The sequence below is a fragment of the Perca fluviatilis genome, chromosome 1 (genome assembly GCF_010015445.1).
Source record: "Perca fluviatilis chromosome 1, GENO_Pfluv_1.0, whole genome shotgun sequence".
Taxonomy (NCBI): Eukaryota; Metazoa; Chordata; class Actinopteri; order Perciformes; family Percidae; genus Perca; species Perca fluviatilis.
In genome coordinates this window covers 37,093,125-37,112,242 of record NC_053112.1, presented here as the reverse complement: position 1 = coordinate 37,112,242, position 19,118 = coordinate 37,093,125, and the positions used below count along the sequence as shown (strand labels likewise).

The 19,118-nt window shown below is 42.1% G+C and overlaps 1 protein-coding gene across 3 annotated transcripts; it reads right to left on the bottom strand.

Moving 5' to 3' along the window:
• Positions 1-4,380: 4,380 nt before the first annotated feature.
• Positions 4,381-18,761, bottom strand: scrn2 (secernin 2). Of its 3 annotated transcripts, none has more exons than XM_039808625.1 (9): positions 18,632-18,761; positions 17,379-17,541; positions 14,388-14,569; positions 12,358-12,557; positions 10,837-11,052; positions 9,976-10,141; positions 8,791-8,971; positions 7,139-7,295; positions 4,381-4,783 (listed from the first exon to the last, which is right to left on the bottom strand). In XM_039808625.1, exons 2-8 carry the CDS (start codon positions 17,538-17,540, stop codon positions 7,143-7,145), a joined length of 1,260 nt encoding a protein of 419 aa, XP_039664559.1. In that variant the 5' UTR covers position 17,541; positions 18,632-18,761; the 3' UTR covers positions 4,381-4,783; positions 7,139-7,142. The 3 variants fall into 3 exon arrangements, with proteins under 3 accessions (XP_039664559.1, XP_039664550.1, XP_039664568.1); XM_039808616.1 differs by lacking the exon at positions 18,632-18,761 and adding an exon at positions 18,313-18,590; XM_039808634.1 differs by lacking the exons at positions 4,381-4,783; positions 18,632-18,761 and adding an exon at positions 18,313-18,597 and having other exon boundaries at positions 7,166-7,295; positions 8,762-8,971.
• Between the last annotated feature and the right edge of the window lie 357 nt (positions 18,762-19,118).

Below are 19,118 nucleotides of genomic sequence, written 5' to 3'. Positions count from 1 at the left end.
GACCTTCATTTGTTAAAGTAATGATGGCCACTCGTTTCTCTTTACTTAGCTGATTGGTTCTTGCCATAATATGAATTCTAACAGTTGTCCAATAGGGCTGTCGGCTGTGTATCAACCTGACTTCTGCACAACACAACTGATGGTTCCAACCCCATTAATAAGGGAAAAAATTCCACTAATTAACCCTGACAAGGGACACCTGTGAAGTGAAAACCATTTCAGGTGACTACCGCATGAAGCTCATTGAGAGAACACCAAGGGTTTTCAGCGCTATCAAAAAAGCAAAGGGTGGCTACTTTGAGGAATCTAAAATATAAGACATGTTTTCAGTTATTTCACACATTTTTGTTAAGTACATAATTCCATTTGTGTTCATTCATAGTCTTGATGCCTTCAGTGAGAATCTACAATGTAAATAGTCATGAAAATAAAGAAAACGCATTGAATGAATATATATATATATATAAAATATATATATATATATATATATATATATATATATATATATTTTACTAGTCAAAAGTTTGGGGTCACTTAGAAATTTCCATTCCACTCCATTATAGACAGAATATCAGCTGAGATCAGTTGCATTGTTTTTTTAACCAGGGCAGCAGTTTTCAGATTAAATTATTCTTCAATGTTTTCTCGGTTAACCTTTTAGAATGATATCAGATTAGTAAACAGAATGTGCCTTTGGAACAACAATGGGCAATGTAGATATTGCATTAAAGATCAGCCACTTCTTTCTACAACAGTCGAGAACCCTTTTATTTATATATATATATATATATAGGCATCTTCAAGGGACCCAAGGACACTTTACATGAAGGCAAAACAAGTAACACACAAACAGCACAAAAAAAACTAAACTAAAGAAAAGCTTCCATTGTTCTTTTATGTTACTTTCCTTCTCCCTGATGTGTTGATTTTTTTTCTCTTTTCACGAGCCTTTTACCCAAATGTCTGCTTTTCATATGTGTCAGTCAGGATTCTTTTCCTCACACGCCTCCGCTTTGTTCGTGACCTGGGCTGCTGACTTTTGGGTAAGGGTAGAGTTTCAGTAGGCGACACATATCCAGCGTGGCTGGGGTGCGAACCCACAAGTGAATCGTTTGCAGCGGCAGACTGCAGCATAAGGGTTGGCCTGTCTGACACCATGGACGGTTCAAACTCTGCATCGAAGAAAAGATCTCTGTTGTACAGGTAAATCCCTGCGGACCTGAATCCAGAAGAGACGTTCCATGGTGTCATTGCTGACAGGAGAGCCTCACTCACACATCCAGGGACTTGGTATATGCTGGCCGTTTTGCCTTGGTTAGATCTCATCCAACCATAAGGAGCTCTGTTGAAATAGGTCTTAAATGGACCACCACTACTCATATCCAGAGGCTGTAGGCAATGGGACGTGTGGAGTGGAATTGTGAGCATAACAATACCCTTTGTTTTTGCTAGATCTAATGCCCTCTGTGAAATGGGGACCTTGTGGGTTGTCAAAGATTAACAGTGGGATGGTCAGAGGAGGAGTTGGTGGGCTGAGCCAGATGTTCCAGGAACTCCGCAAAGGTGTCATTAATCCTGCCAGATCTGCTGGAGGCACAAATTGATCCTAAAGGTGCTCCAATAATGAAATGTTCTTTGTATCTGTCCCTTGGCAAGATAAACATGGGAGGGACTGCATTCCCAATAGCATTGACTGCACATGCCACAGTCACAAGCTCTCCTCCTTCAGCAGACTCTTGCTTCTCTCCATTCACTGCCACTACCTGGTTGGTTTCGGCACTGTTTTGACACCCGTTTGGTCAACGTTATAAATCATGTGTGGAGGGAATTTATACCTGTGAAAAAAAGACAAGACACAAAAAGAGCCACGATGAGAATCAGAATAGTTCAAACTTACGAGTAATGCAAAAAGCATGTGCAACTAAACAGCCCTAAATAGATATCATGGTAAACGTAGCTGATGAATTGTTCTACAAAAGATGATTTAGTCGCACTAGGTGAGAAAGTACATGTACATGTATTAAATGGCTAGCAGCCTACCTGAGGAGGTGTGCCAGACTGTTGTAAATATGTCAAGAAGAGTTAAAAATGTAGTCCAATGTATTCATTCTGTCACCTGTCCATCACTTCAGCAAGTTTGTCAAAGAACTTCCCGACTGTAGTTTTATCGAAGGCTGTGGCTCTTTCCAAAGATGAGGCTTCAGGCATATGGCGGGAGAGAGGTTGACATTACATCTCGTCCTTAAAGAATGTGATTCATTCTATCAAGATACTGTATTTATTTAACTACACAGGATAAGTTAGCCTTTGCGTACATACTGGATCATTTAATTCTATGTGCACTAGGGCTGGGTATCGTTAAAATCTTTTCGATACTGTTACCAATACAGATACCAGTTCTTAAACGATCCTTTTTTCGATACCAATTTTATAAAACCCATTTTAACAAAAAGAGATGACAACATTATACATGACGGGGCAAAAATCTTTTTATGTATTATTTAACTTTTAATACGCGAGTAGTGCGTAACGTAGAGTTTTTCCTTCTATCCTCTGCGACGTGTAACGTTAGACAGCCAATCAGCAGCATTATTAAATCACGGTAAAAACACGCTGCGTTCTTATTGGCTCACTGACTCTGATGAGATTAAGCGTGCGTTCATGGACATCGGAAAAACGTTTTTCCGAGTGAAAACGTCACCATTCACGTAACGTCCTGTGGGAATCAGAGGTGGGAAACTCGGGCTGGATTTTGATAACAGTTTCCCAGTTGGTGACGCGTTGTTGACAACTGACGTGTGATGGAGGCGACTTTGGTTCACTGAACATATTTTAATGGCAATAAACTGTTTATTGTGGACAAATGCCTCTGCCAAGAAACATACACAGACATAATATGTTTCAAATTATTCATAAATTGATGTATAAAAAAATAACACATTATCCGTGTCTTTTCCCGTTCGTTGTCCTCCATATAACACAAACAAACACCTGGCGATGTGCTGTTTGGATGCTCGTATAAGAAAACAGCAGCAGATCTTTTGTTATTGTGGCCTCCCTGTTTTCACACACCCGATGCTCTCGGCTACGGCCAACCGTTGGTGGCAGTCATGCAAAAAGTTGTTATGCCAAACGCCAATATAACAGAAGAAGAAGAACACGCATCCCGACCATGTGAACGCTGCCAGTCGGAAAAACAACGTAACCAGGGGGGCGGGGCCTGTTATTCCGAGGTGGCATGAACGCAGCATTACTCCTTAGGTATTGAAATAGGGTATTGAATGAGGAGGCATTTTTCAATACTTGATACATACAGGCAATTCAGGCAGTACTGAACTCAGTACCCAGCCCTTATGCACACGTAACTGCTAGACCTGTATCTTTCCGGTTGTTGGTGACAGGAATGTTGTTTCTTTCTGCCAATTCTATTCTAATGCCAATAGGGCTTTAAATGAACTTTTTTGATCAGCGGCCAACACGGCTGGTAGATTTTTAAAGTTACCAGCCTATCAGATTTTCCACTAGCCACTTTTTTCCAAGGAAAATAAACCAGAATACGAGTGCCACTAAATACATTTAAGCATCCATGTTTCTTTAAACTATTTTATTTGGGTTGACGGTAGATTTATTCCCTCCTCTCTCATCTTTTTTTGTTTAGGTTGTGTGACTGTATTTGTGAAAGATTTTTACTTGAATTGTCAAACATTGAGTTTGTCACTGGAATAATCTTTATTTGTGTTCTAAATAAATATGTTTCTAAAAATAAAAAAAATAAAAAAAACTCCAGACCTATGGGGGACCTCCAGGGACATGGGAATTGAAATAGAGCATTTCTTTATTGAATATCTAATTGTACATTAAAAACAGGAATTAATACATTGGTTTTCAAACCCATAAATTAATCCATTATAAAATAGAGGTAATATAAAAAGATAAAAAAAAAAAAACATTTAAAAAAATATGTTACATATGAATTCCTTATGAATGAGACGTCTGTAAATCGGTGGACAAATTTTTTTGAGGATCACAACTCCCCCGAAATGATTAGTTTCACTCTGAGAATCCTGGAAGTAGACAGTTCGCCTGGCGGAGGTCTCTAGCGCGCCTGCTCTATGGGCCCCGTAATGGGGAAGCAGAGTGGAAGATGCAGGGATTTTTTGGCTCCATGAAGGCTTCTTGCGCCACTGAACAACTCTCATAGGAATGAACGGGGCTTTGCCTGCAGCACTGTATCCAGTTCTTATAATACACCCATGGTTCACACTTGAACACCAAGGCAGTGTTTTAAGGTTACCACAATCTGGAAGCCATTTTAGTAAACCTCGATTTTACCAGCTGCACCACTAGGTTGGCCAGAAAGCTCACAACACACACAGGACAGACTATTCACATTCTTTATTAGATCTTTCCCTACAGGTAGCCATCAAATGACAAACCCATACAGTTGCAACAACAAACAAAATGTTAAACAAATGCCATACTCACAGTACTTGTGCAACTTCACACACCTCTACATATAGGCGCCTGTGTAGTCTACATCATTATACTCACTAAGGAGGTGCACAGTGCACTCATTTCTCCCTGGGTGATACAGATGATACATTTGCTCCAATCAGTGCAGTTTAGACATTTAGTCTGTGTTAATGATGGAATAGCGTCAGGGACGGGTGCTGTGTGAGTGAGGCCGAGCGCAATTGGACGAGGAACACAGAGTTTTTTTTTTAACAGTCCCAGGGCCTTCTCCTGCAACTCTGCGAGCGTTAGGGATGTCCACCTGAGGGCGCTGTAACAGAACACAACAGTTAAACACAGCACACGTTGAGCACTTAATGAGCTTTTCTGAGAACACTGTCACAGCCACACTTCCACGCAGGGATATTTCTACCTTTGCATGCAAAGAATGAGTGAAGAAGGCAGGAGTGTTGGAGCAGAATAGTGACTCTGATACCTTCTCATACCTGCTTGCTAATACACAAGATATTGTGATTAATGAGGAGTGCCAACTATTTGTGTTCATATTTGGCAGCTTAGGCCACAAGCAGGCACAGGCTTCTCATAAAAGGGCTTCATTAGCTTGGGATGCCCAAAAAGAGGGCTAAACGGCTAGGCTCATAGGCAGCCGCCGTGTGTGTGTGTGTGTGTGTGTTATTGTGCGACTGTTATAAATAAAGTATTTAAATAAAGAGGCAAGATATTTAAATCCTCTGCACCTGTTCCATTTTCACAGACAAATGTAGACTCTCCATGATCTTAAAAATCACCATCAAATTGGGTTTGACTCGTGGCCGTGTTAGCTCAGTTGGTAGAGCAGGCGCACATATATGGAGGTGTATACCTCGACGCAGAAGTTCCAGAGTTCGAGTCCGACCTGAGATGATTTCCTGCATGTCATCCCCCTCTCTCTCCCCTTTCATATCTGTCTGTTCTTTCCATTAAAAGGCTGAAATGCCCCCCAAAAAATCTTAAATAACATAAATTGGGATGGACTCAGACGTCGTGTTAGTGTTTTCCTTTAATTATGCAGGATCCCGCTATCTACCAAGTTAACACAGGAATGACTGACTTAAGCTCACCTCTTCTTAAGGGCCTGAGCCCATACTGACAAATGTTCTACAACCTGTAGTGCTACTGAAAGGCATTGTATTACTATAGTCATGCATGTTTATCGCTATATTACAATAACCTTCTCTTCAGGGTTTGAGTCTCTCAGCTCCACCCAAGTTGCAGTCTAAGGCATACATTTACACTAATATGTTTGGGTTTAAAAACGAATATCAAATACGTTTGCGCCTCAGGCTCACACAACTCAGAAATTTGGTCTCATTCCCCCGTTTTGGTTTGAAAACCCCTGGGTTGCCTTGTAGTCTAGACGAGCATAAACGGAGACCTTTGGAAACGACGACGCACGTCCGTCAGTCTAATCGGTAAGGTATGCTTACATACCTTTCAGTAACAGTTCCACCTCGTCATCGGCATAGATATAGAACATTGATCGTCGGTCCAAGCAAATAAATCCCCTGTCTCCCTGTTCGCCATTGTTGTTCTTTCTGCAGTATTGCAGTAAGTATTTTCTGTATTTTCAATTTATACACCCACAATTACGAAATGCAGAAATAACGTTAGACAGACTCCCAGTCTGTGTTTTCTGACGCCTTTAGCCCTATTCGTATGGGACTAGTATTACCTGGGGAATTCTAGTAATTTGTTATATTTGCGGAGGTTGTCTGTGATCTTAATCCCGTGTGAATCAGCCATGTTTGTATTTCATAAAGTAAAAATTCTGTGATAATATTAGTCCTGTACAAATCGGCATTGTCTGTGATTTGGCGAGTCGTATATCATTTGTTTTTCAAGGTTTTTGTTTCCTGTGCGCTTTTATATCCCTCTGGCGAAGATGGATATTCTGGACCGCTGCCATGATGGTGAGGCTGTGTAGGTGCCGCCGCGGCGGGGATGATAGGGGATGAGTCTCTGGTAACCTCTACCGGACCTGGCCCAAAAAAAGTTGAACCTCAAACTAAGTGCGGTACAGCGGCCTCGACCTGGCCGTCCTCCGCACGCCTCCGGCTACCCAACTATCAGGGTACAGATACGTCAGTAAATTTGAATAAAATCACAGGCTTTGCTTATTCCGTGTGAATGCGCCACACAAAACTTAGATGTTGGGGGGGGGGGGGGGATTTCTAAATTACACAAGGTCCCATGATGATACTAATCCCTTGGGAATAGGGCTTTTGTCGCCTTGTAGTCACGTGTTTCTTTCAGCAACAGTTCAACCTCGTTGACAGTCCAAAGATGAAGAAATCTCGCATCTTATTTTTCGCCATTGCTCCTTTTCTCCGTAGTCTCTTCTGCAACTACAAGCATGGCAACTAATACCATGGCAACTACCACCAAGCGGGCGGTAGCCCAGTATACTCTAATGGTCATGTGATATGCCTTGTAGGATGGTTAGTATAAACAGAGATTAGTTCTGCTACTTGAGCTAAAACCCTTGTGTGCACGGGGATCGTTTTTTTGGCTCAAAACGTCGCTTAAAAACCACTACGTAGTAGTGTAAATGTAGCCTAAAGTTTTCCACAACAGGAAGACGATCATGCACGACACAACACAAAACGCAGCTCCTGAAGCCTCCCACCTCCTCACTGGTAGAACTTGATCTCTGTGTCGACGGAATCAAAAAACAAGTCCCCCAGTTCTTCTGCTGGTATCTCTCCATTCAGCATGGCTGAAATCTCGCTCAGACACTGCGACTCCAGGTCCCTCAGAATCTCATAGACGGCTAAACCCTCGTCCTGACACGGAGAGAGAAAAGACAGAGAGATGTCAAAACGACAGTAACACATGGGTCAGAAATAGTATTTGCATGTTGTATGTTTAAAACTGCTTCAGCAGTGGAGTCATTTGACTAAATCCTAAACCATGGCCAAGCCCCTTTATGTACTATCACGTTATTTACTGGAATCCAGATCCCACTCTTGGCCTTTTTTAAAAGTCCTGACTGTAAATCAAGCAGGCGTCTGTGGCGGGAGACGCAGACTTAATGACAGCAGTTTGCACACCAGCTATCACACACCTCCATTTCCTCTGCAGGCTAATCTGCTGCATGATGTTGTCAGACATTTAGAAAAAATAATCTGAGCCGGTCAGTGGCAAAACGAGCACTTTTAGTAGCCCAAACTGACGGTGAACATTTGCCCCATAGGGTTACATTGCCCGGTCTGTGGCTGCCGGTTACAGTGTTCACGCTTAATACTGGAACAATTTCAAAGATGGTTGTTCCTATCAGTCACTTACACACGAAACCCTAGGAAAATAGGGTCCAGGTTGGAGAAACAAACGGTAGTTACCCTTTAAGTGTTTCACTTTTTTCCGTGTGAACGCACAACATACTCAAAACCGGCTTTGAAGTATGTATGTAAGTATGTAGTATGAAATTGGGAATTTGGTTACTACACCAGACTTTTGTGTGTCTGTAGTCTTTCTGTGACTGTCAGTTCAAGTATTAAATCAATAATAAGCTCAATGTCGGTTGAAACATATTTGCTTATAATATTCAACAGTGATTCAACAAAAAAAACAGGAGAGTCAAATGTCACTTTGTTTTGAATACCTCCCAGTAATCTCAGTTGGTTGCACAGTGTAGTCAGCTCTTTGGCTTTGTATGTGTACTTGTAGTGTGTTTATGTTTAGTCTACACTCATGCCATGGGTCTTGTCTGCACTAACTGTTAGGTCCCGTTGGGTTTTGCTCTGCACTGGGAGTCAGTCCTGTGCCTGCGACTCATCTGTAATTTACCATCAACAACTGACCACTGCCAGGATCTGTACAGGACTAGTCTTGCATTACCAGACCTTCCTTCCGTCCACACAGCATTCCGGGATGGCGAAAAACTTGCTCTGGTTTATTGGCATTTCTTTAAAACCAATCACAATCATCTTAGGCGGCGCTAAGCATCAGACGGAGGCACGGTGCCGCTGCAAAATAGCCTCGGGAAGGAACTTGTTTTGGTGGAACGTGTACGTTCAAAAGTAGTTTTAGTCGTGCAACAGAAGACTCAGATTGGACAGATAGTCTAGCTAGCGGTCTGGATTTACCCTGCAGAGATCTGAGGAGCCGTTAACCATAACCAGCCAACACATAGGAAGAGGAAGGTGACGGACATCCGGCCTAAAAAGAGGGACGTCTGGCGGAATTTCCGGCGGCACCTGAACAATCCCGGAAGTGGAACGTTGTGGATATAGACTAGTACAGGACTAACATTGACCTAGGTCATCCATGAGTGCCCACCGGGTTGGTCTCCATGGTGTTGAGCGCCACCTGATGGGCCTTGTACAGGTCATGTCTGCGGTCCACCTGGCTCTGAAAGCGAGGCTGCTTCCTGACAGGGTCATCTGGGCCAAACTGTGGGGAAACCACTCTCGGCACTGGGATGGAAAAGTCTGAGAAGATGAAAGGCTTGAATATAGACCTACCAGGTTAAAGATGTGGGGGAGACAGAAAAGAGAGAAAGATAGACTCAGAAACTCCCATTGACCCAAAGTGGAGACAAAATGCGGGAAAAACAAAGAAAAGGATGGAAAGAATATTTGCATCCCAGCACTTTCATAATTTAAATTAAAATGACATTTCAATATTTCAATGAAATGAAATTTAATATGAATACATTTTGCAACAACTGATCAATCAGCGTACAAGAAATTAATTTTTTTACATTTTAAGTTTTGAGGTTTTTTTCTTGACCTTTCACTGTATTGTGGCTATTACTGCTTATGCTAACAGCATCAATTCTGATGCCATGAAGGTAAAATGCATCACTTCCATTGCAGTTTTTTCCCCTAAACAGAAACTACCACACACCAGGAATACATGCTATGAAAAGTGCTACTGAATTTAGGTATAATAAGAATGTTTGCGTGTCTGAGGCGAAACACCAAAGTAGCAGTGACATATTTAAAGAGATATTTTGCAGATTTAATTTCAGCTCTGTGTCATGGCAGTGTGGGCAGTGTGTTTAGATGAATGGTGTTTGGCTTCCCCCCATGACGCCGATGCATGGAGCTTCAAGCAGCATAGGTCTGCCAAGATCTGCTGGATGACGTGAAACGGATCTCGGTAGACCTTCGTTGCTCGGAGGCGCCAGTACAAGGTCAAACACCGTTCGTCTAAACACACTACCCACACAAAGATGACACAGAGCTGGTGTAACATCAGCCAAGTATCCCTTCAAGCACAGCAGTAGTCTAAACAGCCACTGAGGCACCATGAAACACATTTTGCAACATTTAAAACATATATAGACAATGCTTTATTTTACAAAGCCATTAGTTTGCTTCTTTCAAGTAGAGAAAGAACCATGGAAATGATTAGAAAATGATTAGGACTTTACACACGCGTAAAATACATGGGTTATAATAGTCTTAACAGATTTTTATAATCTAGACTCAGGAGTTCTTGGTTCAGTTAGTGACCTACCTGGACGGGTCTGGGGTGGCGGTGAAGAAGTGGATGCAGGGCAGGCTGGAGTCTCTGGGCAGGACAGACACCATGCTGCCTGTGGTGCAGAAACCTCCAGAGTCCATGCAGATGCCACTGGGCTTGTCCCTCAGAATGGACATCATCACCGCTGCCGTCACTGAGCCTGAGACCAGAGACAGCGCAGGAGAGACACAGTGGATGAATGTTACAGCACATTGATATTAAAAAGGAGAAAACTCATCCCAATCTCCACCTATTACTGAATGCCACATGGGAAGGCATGTTGTAAGGCAGAGATCTTCAACAGGGGGTCCGGGACCCTTAGGGGGTCCTCAGAGTTACGGCAGGGGGCCAACAAGTCATTTTTTAATCATTTTAAAAAAGATTATTTTTTTCAAAATTCAAAATATGTCTGAAAATATACATAAACTTCCGTCAAACATATTATTAGCATAGATAAATCGGCCTATTTCTGACTTTTTATTTACACAACATTGATGACAGTCTTACTGGCCTGTATCTAAGGTAGCCATCCACAGATACAGTTACACTTAAGGATTCACTGTGCTACATGTATGTTTAACATTAAAACATGATGTATACATGAATATGTCGATGATTATTATTTTAATACCTTAATATTGTATGCACCATAAAAAGGTATGTGTACAGGCTTTTGGCCGCCCTACGCGTTATTGTAGGCCCAGTTTAAAAAGCAACTCTATTTCATTTACATGTAATGGAGGGGGTCCATGTAATGCTCCGTCTCTCTTTCATAGAGGCATTCGCCTAAAATATGTTGAAGACCCCTGTTCTAAGGGGAATGTCCACAGGCATTCTGGGACATGTAGGACTCACCGTCATGTTGCTGGAGTAGGTCGGTGCCTCCCTTGTAGCGTTTTTTGGCCAGCTCCATCCTGGCAGGAGGGTTCTCGGGACTGAACACCCGAGAGAAGTTGAACTCTCCCTCCCCGTCCCACCAGCCCTGAGCCTGGGCCACGCTCCGCAGCTCCGGGTGCTCTGCCGTGATCTCGGCACCAACGGTCAGCTGGTTGGAGATGTTCTTCACACCCTCTGAGAAGAGGAAGCGGTTATTAGCATGTAAAGATGCAATTCTCCTGCTTACATTTGCAATATGTTTGAAATGTTTGAGTGACTGAATGAGGGTCTGTCACTTCACCACAGTTTCAGGATTCCGTGAATTATATGACACAGCTCTATAAGCTGTGGTCTCATGTTGAAGAATGAACAATACAGTGTGTATTTAGTATTAAAATATTTCATATATATTTCCTTGTTGTTAAGTGTAATTGTTGCAGTGACAGACCATAATCGATGACTGCCTAATGATGTTGCTTGTTGATTTCCCGGTCACTGCTTTTGCCTTTTGCCTGCTGTGTTCAGACTCCGCTACATTCAGGAAATGTCTTTTTTAAGAGCAGATACAATAAAAATAGGAGTTTATATTTATCTGACTGCTTGAATTGGTTGATGAAAACCATGTGTAGCAATATATAATAATATCGAGGAGGTGACGCATTGTGATGCATCGGGATATCGAATCGATTCGAATTGTTGACAGGATCATCATAATCAAATTGTGACACCAGTGAAGATTCACACCCCTACCAAGCACTCAATGCAGGACTTTAGTCAGGTCTAACATTAGTCCTGTAGATGCGTTTCGCCATGCTAGCGGTGTGGCTGTAGGGATGGCAGAGGTGGTCTGCTAGTCGGTCCACAACTGAGGTCCAGACTGAAGTAACTCAACAACTACTGGAAGCATTGCCTGGAAGCAATGACTGTCTCTGGTGATCCCGGACCCCACCGGGTCAAAATGTTAATTTCTCTCAGGCGCCTGGGTGGCTCACCTGGTATAGCGTGCGCCCATATATAGAGGTTTACTCCTTTGACCTTCGGCCCTTTACTGCATGTCATTCCCCCTCTCTCTTCCCTTTCATGTCTTTAGCTGTCCTATAAAAGTAAAGGCCTAAAAATGCCCAAAAAATAATCTATAACAGAAGTAAATTCGTGAATTCACTGGGAATATTTTCCGCCTTGGATTAATACATATTTGGCGCTAGAATCCAGAACAAACATCTCATAAATATGTAAACAAATAACAGCTGACCTCCAATCTGTGCAAAATTGTGCGTGCCACAAAAAAAAAAACAGAAGGTCGTTCAGTTCCATATGGGATGGACAGAAAGTGGTGTTAATAAGACAGAGGTGTTAACAAGTCATGCATTGAGCAACAGGCTTAAGTCACCATATTGTAAATACATATAGTTCTGCTCTCATTTATGGTTGGGCACCCATTGAGCCAGACTTTTCATATACCCGTCACTCCGGACCCTGAAGTTTTAACTCCATCCTTACCTGTAACCTTCTGCGCCACCCACAGCCTCCCAGCGGTTTCCAGGACCCAGGCCTGGTTGCGGTCCACCAGGAGGAAGGTGTTGTGGTAGCTGAAGGGCTCGGGGTCCTCCCTGCACGGCCCCCCCTGGCCATGCTGCTCCAGGAGGCCCGTGATGACGTTCAGCGCCGCCCAGGCACTGTCACCACGCTCCAACCCCAGTCTGACCATCACAAGTCATGCAGGATTACTTTCATTTTAGAAGGCATCACTTATGGAGTCATAAATGTTAGTAAGTCATTTATTAATAATCACGATTCTTTCATTATGCCGCTTGGTTCTAGAGCTGCAAAGATGAATCGATTAGTTGTCAACTAACCGATCGGTTTGAGTCATTTTTTTATTATCAAAAAAGGTAAAAAAATCTCTGATTGCAGCTTCTTAAATGTGACTATTTTCTAGTTTCTTTAGTCCTCTGTGACAGTAAACGGAATATCTTTGAGTTGTGGACAAAACAAGACATCTTGGGCTTTGGAAAACACTTTTCAACATTTTCTGACATATTATAGACCTAACAACTAATCGAGAAAATAATCGACAGATCAAGCGACAATGAAAAACAAAATGTTAGTTGCAGCCCTGTGTTCTATCACTATAGCTTTTAGGTCATCATTTATTAATTAAAGGGTCTATTTTTAGCTATGACACTGCAGTGTCAATGTTATTTATTGGGTACGCTGCTGCACCTGGGTAACAGATATCGTTTCTTCATGTCTAAACATGTTTGAATGACAATAAACTAATCCTCGTGTATGTATCTGCTTTTCTACTACTTATCTATTTATTGTTTGATCAGTTAGTCCAAATTACACGCTCCTGTGCCATGTGTTTGGGAGAAAACGCTACTGTATTTGAGAATCACTTGCCGACTTTCCTTACGGGTGTTTTTATACACAGAGATGAACAGATAAGTGCTACGCCTCAACAGCGCTTGCTACACCTGTCACAACATGCTGCAACAATCTACACAGCCTTCTGATCAAAGCCTGAGAGGATTAAGTTAATACTTTAGTGAATATACAAGCTCCAAACTATATTTAATTAGGATGCAGTCAATAGTGGCTCCCATCAGCTCTGAAGATTAGTTTTTTTTCTTCATTGCTAAAGTTGGATAAGCTGTAGGGATGCACAATCTATCGGGCAGTTTTTTTTATTGTCATCGCGATATCAACTGGCGCAATATACACATCGTGAAAGGCTGCGACATACCACAAAGGACACTCAGACATAATCTGCGTTAGCTGAAAGGAAGTATAAGATGAGATAAGACAGATTTTATTGTCGCGAAGGAAATTTGTCTTGAACAATATCTGCTGTTAAAAATTTCAACACAACATAGTGCGTACATCCATTAAGTACACAGACTGTTGCATTACTCTGCATTGACATGCTCATGTTGCATGCAAAAAAAAAAAAAAAATATATATATATATATATTAGCGCTGTCAGTTAAACGCGTCATTAACGGTGTTAACGCAAACCCATTTTAACGGCGTCAATTTTTTATCGCGAGATTAACGCTCTTTTTGGACTAGCAAACTTTTTTGTTCTTTTTTAACGTTAACGTTAACGTTAGAAAAACTACAACACCACACCGGATCTAGCTAGACCGGAAACACAACAACAGGCACGCTGAACACACTTGTTTGGGCTCGCGAGCCGGCCAAAGAGTAGTAGGCTAACGTTACGTTTTGAGTGGATCGCGAGCGCGAGACGCCGAAATGGATGCCAATAAGATTCTGAATGGAAAGTTTACTTTTAAAAAGTTGCCAAATGGTTCCATTGACAAGACAAAAGTGATCTGTGTGTTTTGTGGTTGTGAACCGAGCTATCATCATGGCATGTCCAGTCTGAAATACCACTTGACGGCCAATCACACAGCTGATGCAAATTTTTAGATTAGTATTGTGCAGTCCAAATAGCTGTTTATTATCCATAGTGTTTTTTGTTTTGTTTTTTACCAATACAGTATCAAAAGTTTTTCGGTGCTCACCTGACAAGGTCCATGCCCAGCAGAGACTCTCCGGGGGCCACAGGCTCTCGGGTCCAGACAGCCTCGTTCCCGATGCAGACTCCCTGGTCATTGGCTCCCATTTCAGCGCCCCACATCCAGGCAGGTTTGCTGAGGACAACAGCGTGGGTGTGCTCCACCTGAGGGATCTGGATGTATGTGCACTGCAGACGAAGAACAAACTGAGGCTGAGAAAAAACGGTGTTGTTTATTTTTGGCTCCGGTTACATTGCGCAAACTATTTCAGTGTAGTATGTCACTTGTGCGTGCGGTATGCCAAGCTGAAACATGTATTGGACAAAATTGTCTACACAAAAGGCAAAGTTACATCCTCTTGCTGTACATAAATTAATCTTATCAGCCTCTGCTTGACACTTCTGTATTCTGCATTTTAAAGCTTTAGTGTGTAACTTTTTGATATTAATGAACGTTACATTCAAGCCATTGCCAAATGAGTTGCTACAAAGCTAATTAAGACTATCAGCTCCACACAACTCTCTCTGGATTTCTCAGTAGGACTATGTTCAGAGGATTGGGGCGTCCGGGGACTTTCCCGCGAGTGAAGATAATGACCTCTTCTGAAGAGTCCATCATGTTTTTTTAATCCTCAGTGTCCTCCTTGGCTACTAGTAGCTGTGTGGAGGAGGGGTGGGCGTGGTGCGTGATCACAGAAGGCTTGTATCATGTGGATGCGCCGACAGTGTTGTTGTCATTACTTAGAATTCCTCATGGGGGAGACAGAAACTACGCACTATAGCTTTAATACACGTTTGCAGCAATACCATCATAAATATAAATATGGCCTTTCTAAGATATTAATTGTGAATTTAGCTGCTGTTACCAGCTGTAGTTGAAGCAGTTTGTCTACAGCACAAATAAACAGAAACAATGTAAAAGTACACACACATTAAAAGAAATGACATTTTGTTTTAAGAAGAGAAAATAACGATGTCCTGAAGCAGCAGTGAGTGGTAATAGATCTCAGAGACCCAGGAAGATTATTCCAATCGGAAGGAGCTTCATATCTAAATGATCTGCGTCCGACTTCTTTGAGAATTCAGGGAACAACGAAAAAGGGATAGTGCATATGTCTGAGTGGATATGAAGATCTATATGGAACCAAAAAGTATGTTTTTAGTAGGATATCATAGTGTGATAGTGTGATTTAAACATGAAACAATGTTTAATCTTGTATGGACACCTCAAAATAAATCTACATAGAGAATTAAAAACAACATTAAGGGGTCTAAGATTAGTGTCAGAGGTGTTCTGATCGATATATTAATGCATCCATCATCCATTCAAAATGAACAGTCATAAGAGAAAGATGAGCGCTGTTGTTTTTATGATTTTGATGTCATATTGCATTTTAAGAACCGATGTTTTCAGAGTTGTGTGCTGGTGACGCAGAATAGGGCTACACAATATTAGGAAAATATCTAATTGCGATTATTTTGACTGACATTGCGATTGCGAAATGACTAACGATATTGGAGGGAATGATCATTTTTGTATCATTATTCTCATCTTCATTGAAAAATATAAAAACAAAATGATTGAAGTGTGATTTTTTTGCAAGGATATGTACCAAACAAAGATTTTTTCTTTAGTCCGTAGGATAGGATTTGTAGGCTGTGACGTCTCTGCAGCACCACAATAATTTATTTTAGAATGGTTTGACACATATTTTGCCTTTAACAAATATTGCGTCCCCCTGCGATTTGGATATTGCACTAGTTCATATTGCGATTTCGATAAAATTGCGATTAATTGTGCAGCCCTAGCGCAGAATGCAAAATTGTAATAATTGTATCACAACTGGATTGCATATTGATTTCATTCCTCTGATTATATGAAATTTAAAAGGGTTGGTTCTCACAAATTACCACCCTGATGGTTTTAGAGGTGTTATTTGAGGTCGGATTTCTGAAATAGTACCCATTGTTTATTTGTGGCAACAGGCGTTAAGTTTACTCTTTACCCTTAAGGGCGCTTTCACACATACTGTATATTTCGGTGGACTCTGTGCGATTCGGGGGTAAAGTTGCAGCATTGTTGCATTTTTCATTTGATTCGGTTTGCTTTCACCCTGCACTTTGTCAAACAAACACCAAACACTGTAAACACACGTCACGTGATTGAGACTGTCGCTCGCCGACACTTCTGCTCTCAGAAATACTGGAGCAACACCAAATAGAGGTCTTGGGTTTTCTGGTTCTGCTTTAGTGTTTCTAATATTTTAGAAGAAGGCGAACAATGAGCGTCTGACAGACAGCGAGGGAAGGAGACAGATGATGATGTCACACAGACGACCAGCCGATGTGTGCTCAGAACAGCTTATGGATCTGAAAGTTATCATCATGACTGGCTATACAACTGGCAATACATATTATCTGTAAGATGCCCCTTTTTTTAAGATTATTTTTTGGGCATTTTTAGGTCTTTATTGACAGGACAGCTGAAGAAATGAAAGGGGAATGAGAGGGGGAATGACATGCAGCAAAGGGCCGCAGATCGGAGTCTAACCCGGGCCCGCTGCGTTGAGGAGTAAACCTCCATATATGGGCACCCGCTCTACCAACTGAGCTATCCGGGCGCCCTGTAAGATGCCTCTTTATTTTAGATTCCCACTTTATATTTATTCTTTTTATTAAAAAGAATAGTTTGTTTACAATTGAAATTTCTGGAAGAGCTCAGTAATAAAATTGTCACATCATATTTTAGTTGCTTTTTTTGAGTTGCTATAAATGTAATCTACATCCACATCGTTCCACTTCCGGGATTGTTGAGGTGCCGCCAGAAATTGATTACATCAAAGAATCAATGTAATATTGTATCGTGATAAAACTTGTGATTTACACCCCAAGTCAGCACGTGTATTTCAGAGATGCATGATGCCTGTTGTCAGTGGGCCGCACTAGCAGCAGTGGTGGTGGTGGTGGTGGTGGACTGTAGGAGTCATGGCTGCTTTACCTCCAGCACGGAGCCTGGAGAGTGACATGCTGCAGGGTAGTGGGCCACCTCCTGCACCTCATCCCGGGGACGGTCGGAGTTCTTCCCAAAAATCACATGGTCATCGCGAGAGCCAGGGGGCAAGGACACAAAACAGTCACATGACATGGGAGCCTCTGCCATCCTGCAATACAGAAACAGCACAAAATACCAGTGAAGTGGGCGTAAACCTGTTAGAAGCAATGACTGTATAAATGCATTATTTTGACACAGTCTGTGGTTAGTTAAGTCTGGATGGCTCGATCTGGGGGAGGGAATCAAAGTGATGAGATGTGAAATAAGTAGGGCTGCACGATATGAGGAATATATCTAATTGCGATTATTTGGACTGATATTGCGATATGATTCACGAAATTGGAGGAAATGGTCATTTTTTATATCGGTATTCTAATTTTCATTGAAAAATATTCAAATTTATAAAATTTAAATGATTATAGTATGGTATTTGTGAGGATCTGTAGCAAATTAAGATTGTTTCTTAATCTGTAGGATACAGTTTGTAGGTCGGGACGTCTCTGCAGCACCACAAGACTTCATTCAGAATGGTTTGACACATATTTTGCCTTTAACAAATAGTGACGATTTAGATAAAATTGCGATGAAATATGCAGCCCTCGACATAGGCACCGGCTCAACCATGTAAACAATCTGACTTAAGACTAATCCTAAGAGTCTGACAATGCGTTTGACATCCAACACAAGTGAGCTACACCCTTTTGACCATGATGAGCACGTGTGGAGTCGAGAAGAAGAAGAAAAAGAAGAAGCTTTTTTGCAGAAAGTCAGTCCAGCCGGTGCACTGCCCATCCCTTTCACACAGTGATTAGGCAGCAGAGCACTTTATTGACTGTAATCTTCACAAATCCGACCGCCACCTTGCTCCGTTATCGCTTGCCTCGCATTTAGCGACCATGAATCGCTTGCAATCCGGAAATAATGTCGCCTAAAGTGCTCTGGTCGTAGCATTGACATATATATAAGGGTCGTAGTCGTAGCCTGCGGCGGAGCTGGGCTTGTGATTGTCCAGATAATAAGGCCTGACAGAGCCGAGTGCTCCCACTGTCACCGCCCGGCTCTTTCCGGAGCAGCGACGCGGCTGTCGCTTCGTGTCACTCCGCCGTTTTCTGACGGCTGAGTGAAACGGTGAGGTCCATGGAAGCTAAATGCTCGGTAAACTAGAGCTAGGGGGTCAATGCGGCTATAGAAATGGTTACCTTTTTTTATTTTTTTCAATGGTGAGAGCGCGCGGACGGCCCGGCTGGGAGAAGGCAGGCTGGAGATACCGAGTCACGTGACCTAGAAATCCAAAGGTAGGCCTATGTACTTAAAGGTCTCGTGTAGTCTGGCCACAAGCACAGCTCACCGTCTGCCTCACACAGGACAGCAGGCCAGTCCACACCTCTTAATACATCCATGGTCCACACCTGTGAAAAGACCCTTTTTTTCCCTTCGCCGAGCTGTTTGCCAGGGCTGCAGTCCTCCTCAGCCAACACTGCTTATAATGCTTCCACTCAAGTTCACCGGGAAAACCCTCCCAGATATGATATCCTGCAAGTTTTTATTATCCAGTGGTAGTACCAAGAAGTCTTTTTGCTTCGTGTCTGCCCTCTCACCACATTCATTCATTGTATCTAAAGATAAGGTAATAATAAGAGTGTATAAAACTGTAATTAAATGCAAAAGTTGCTGATAGTCAGCATG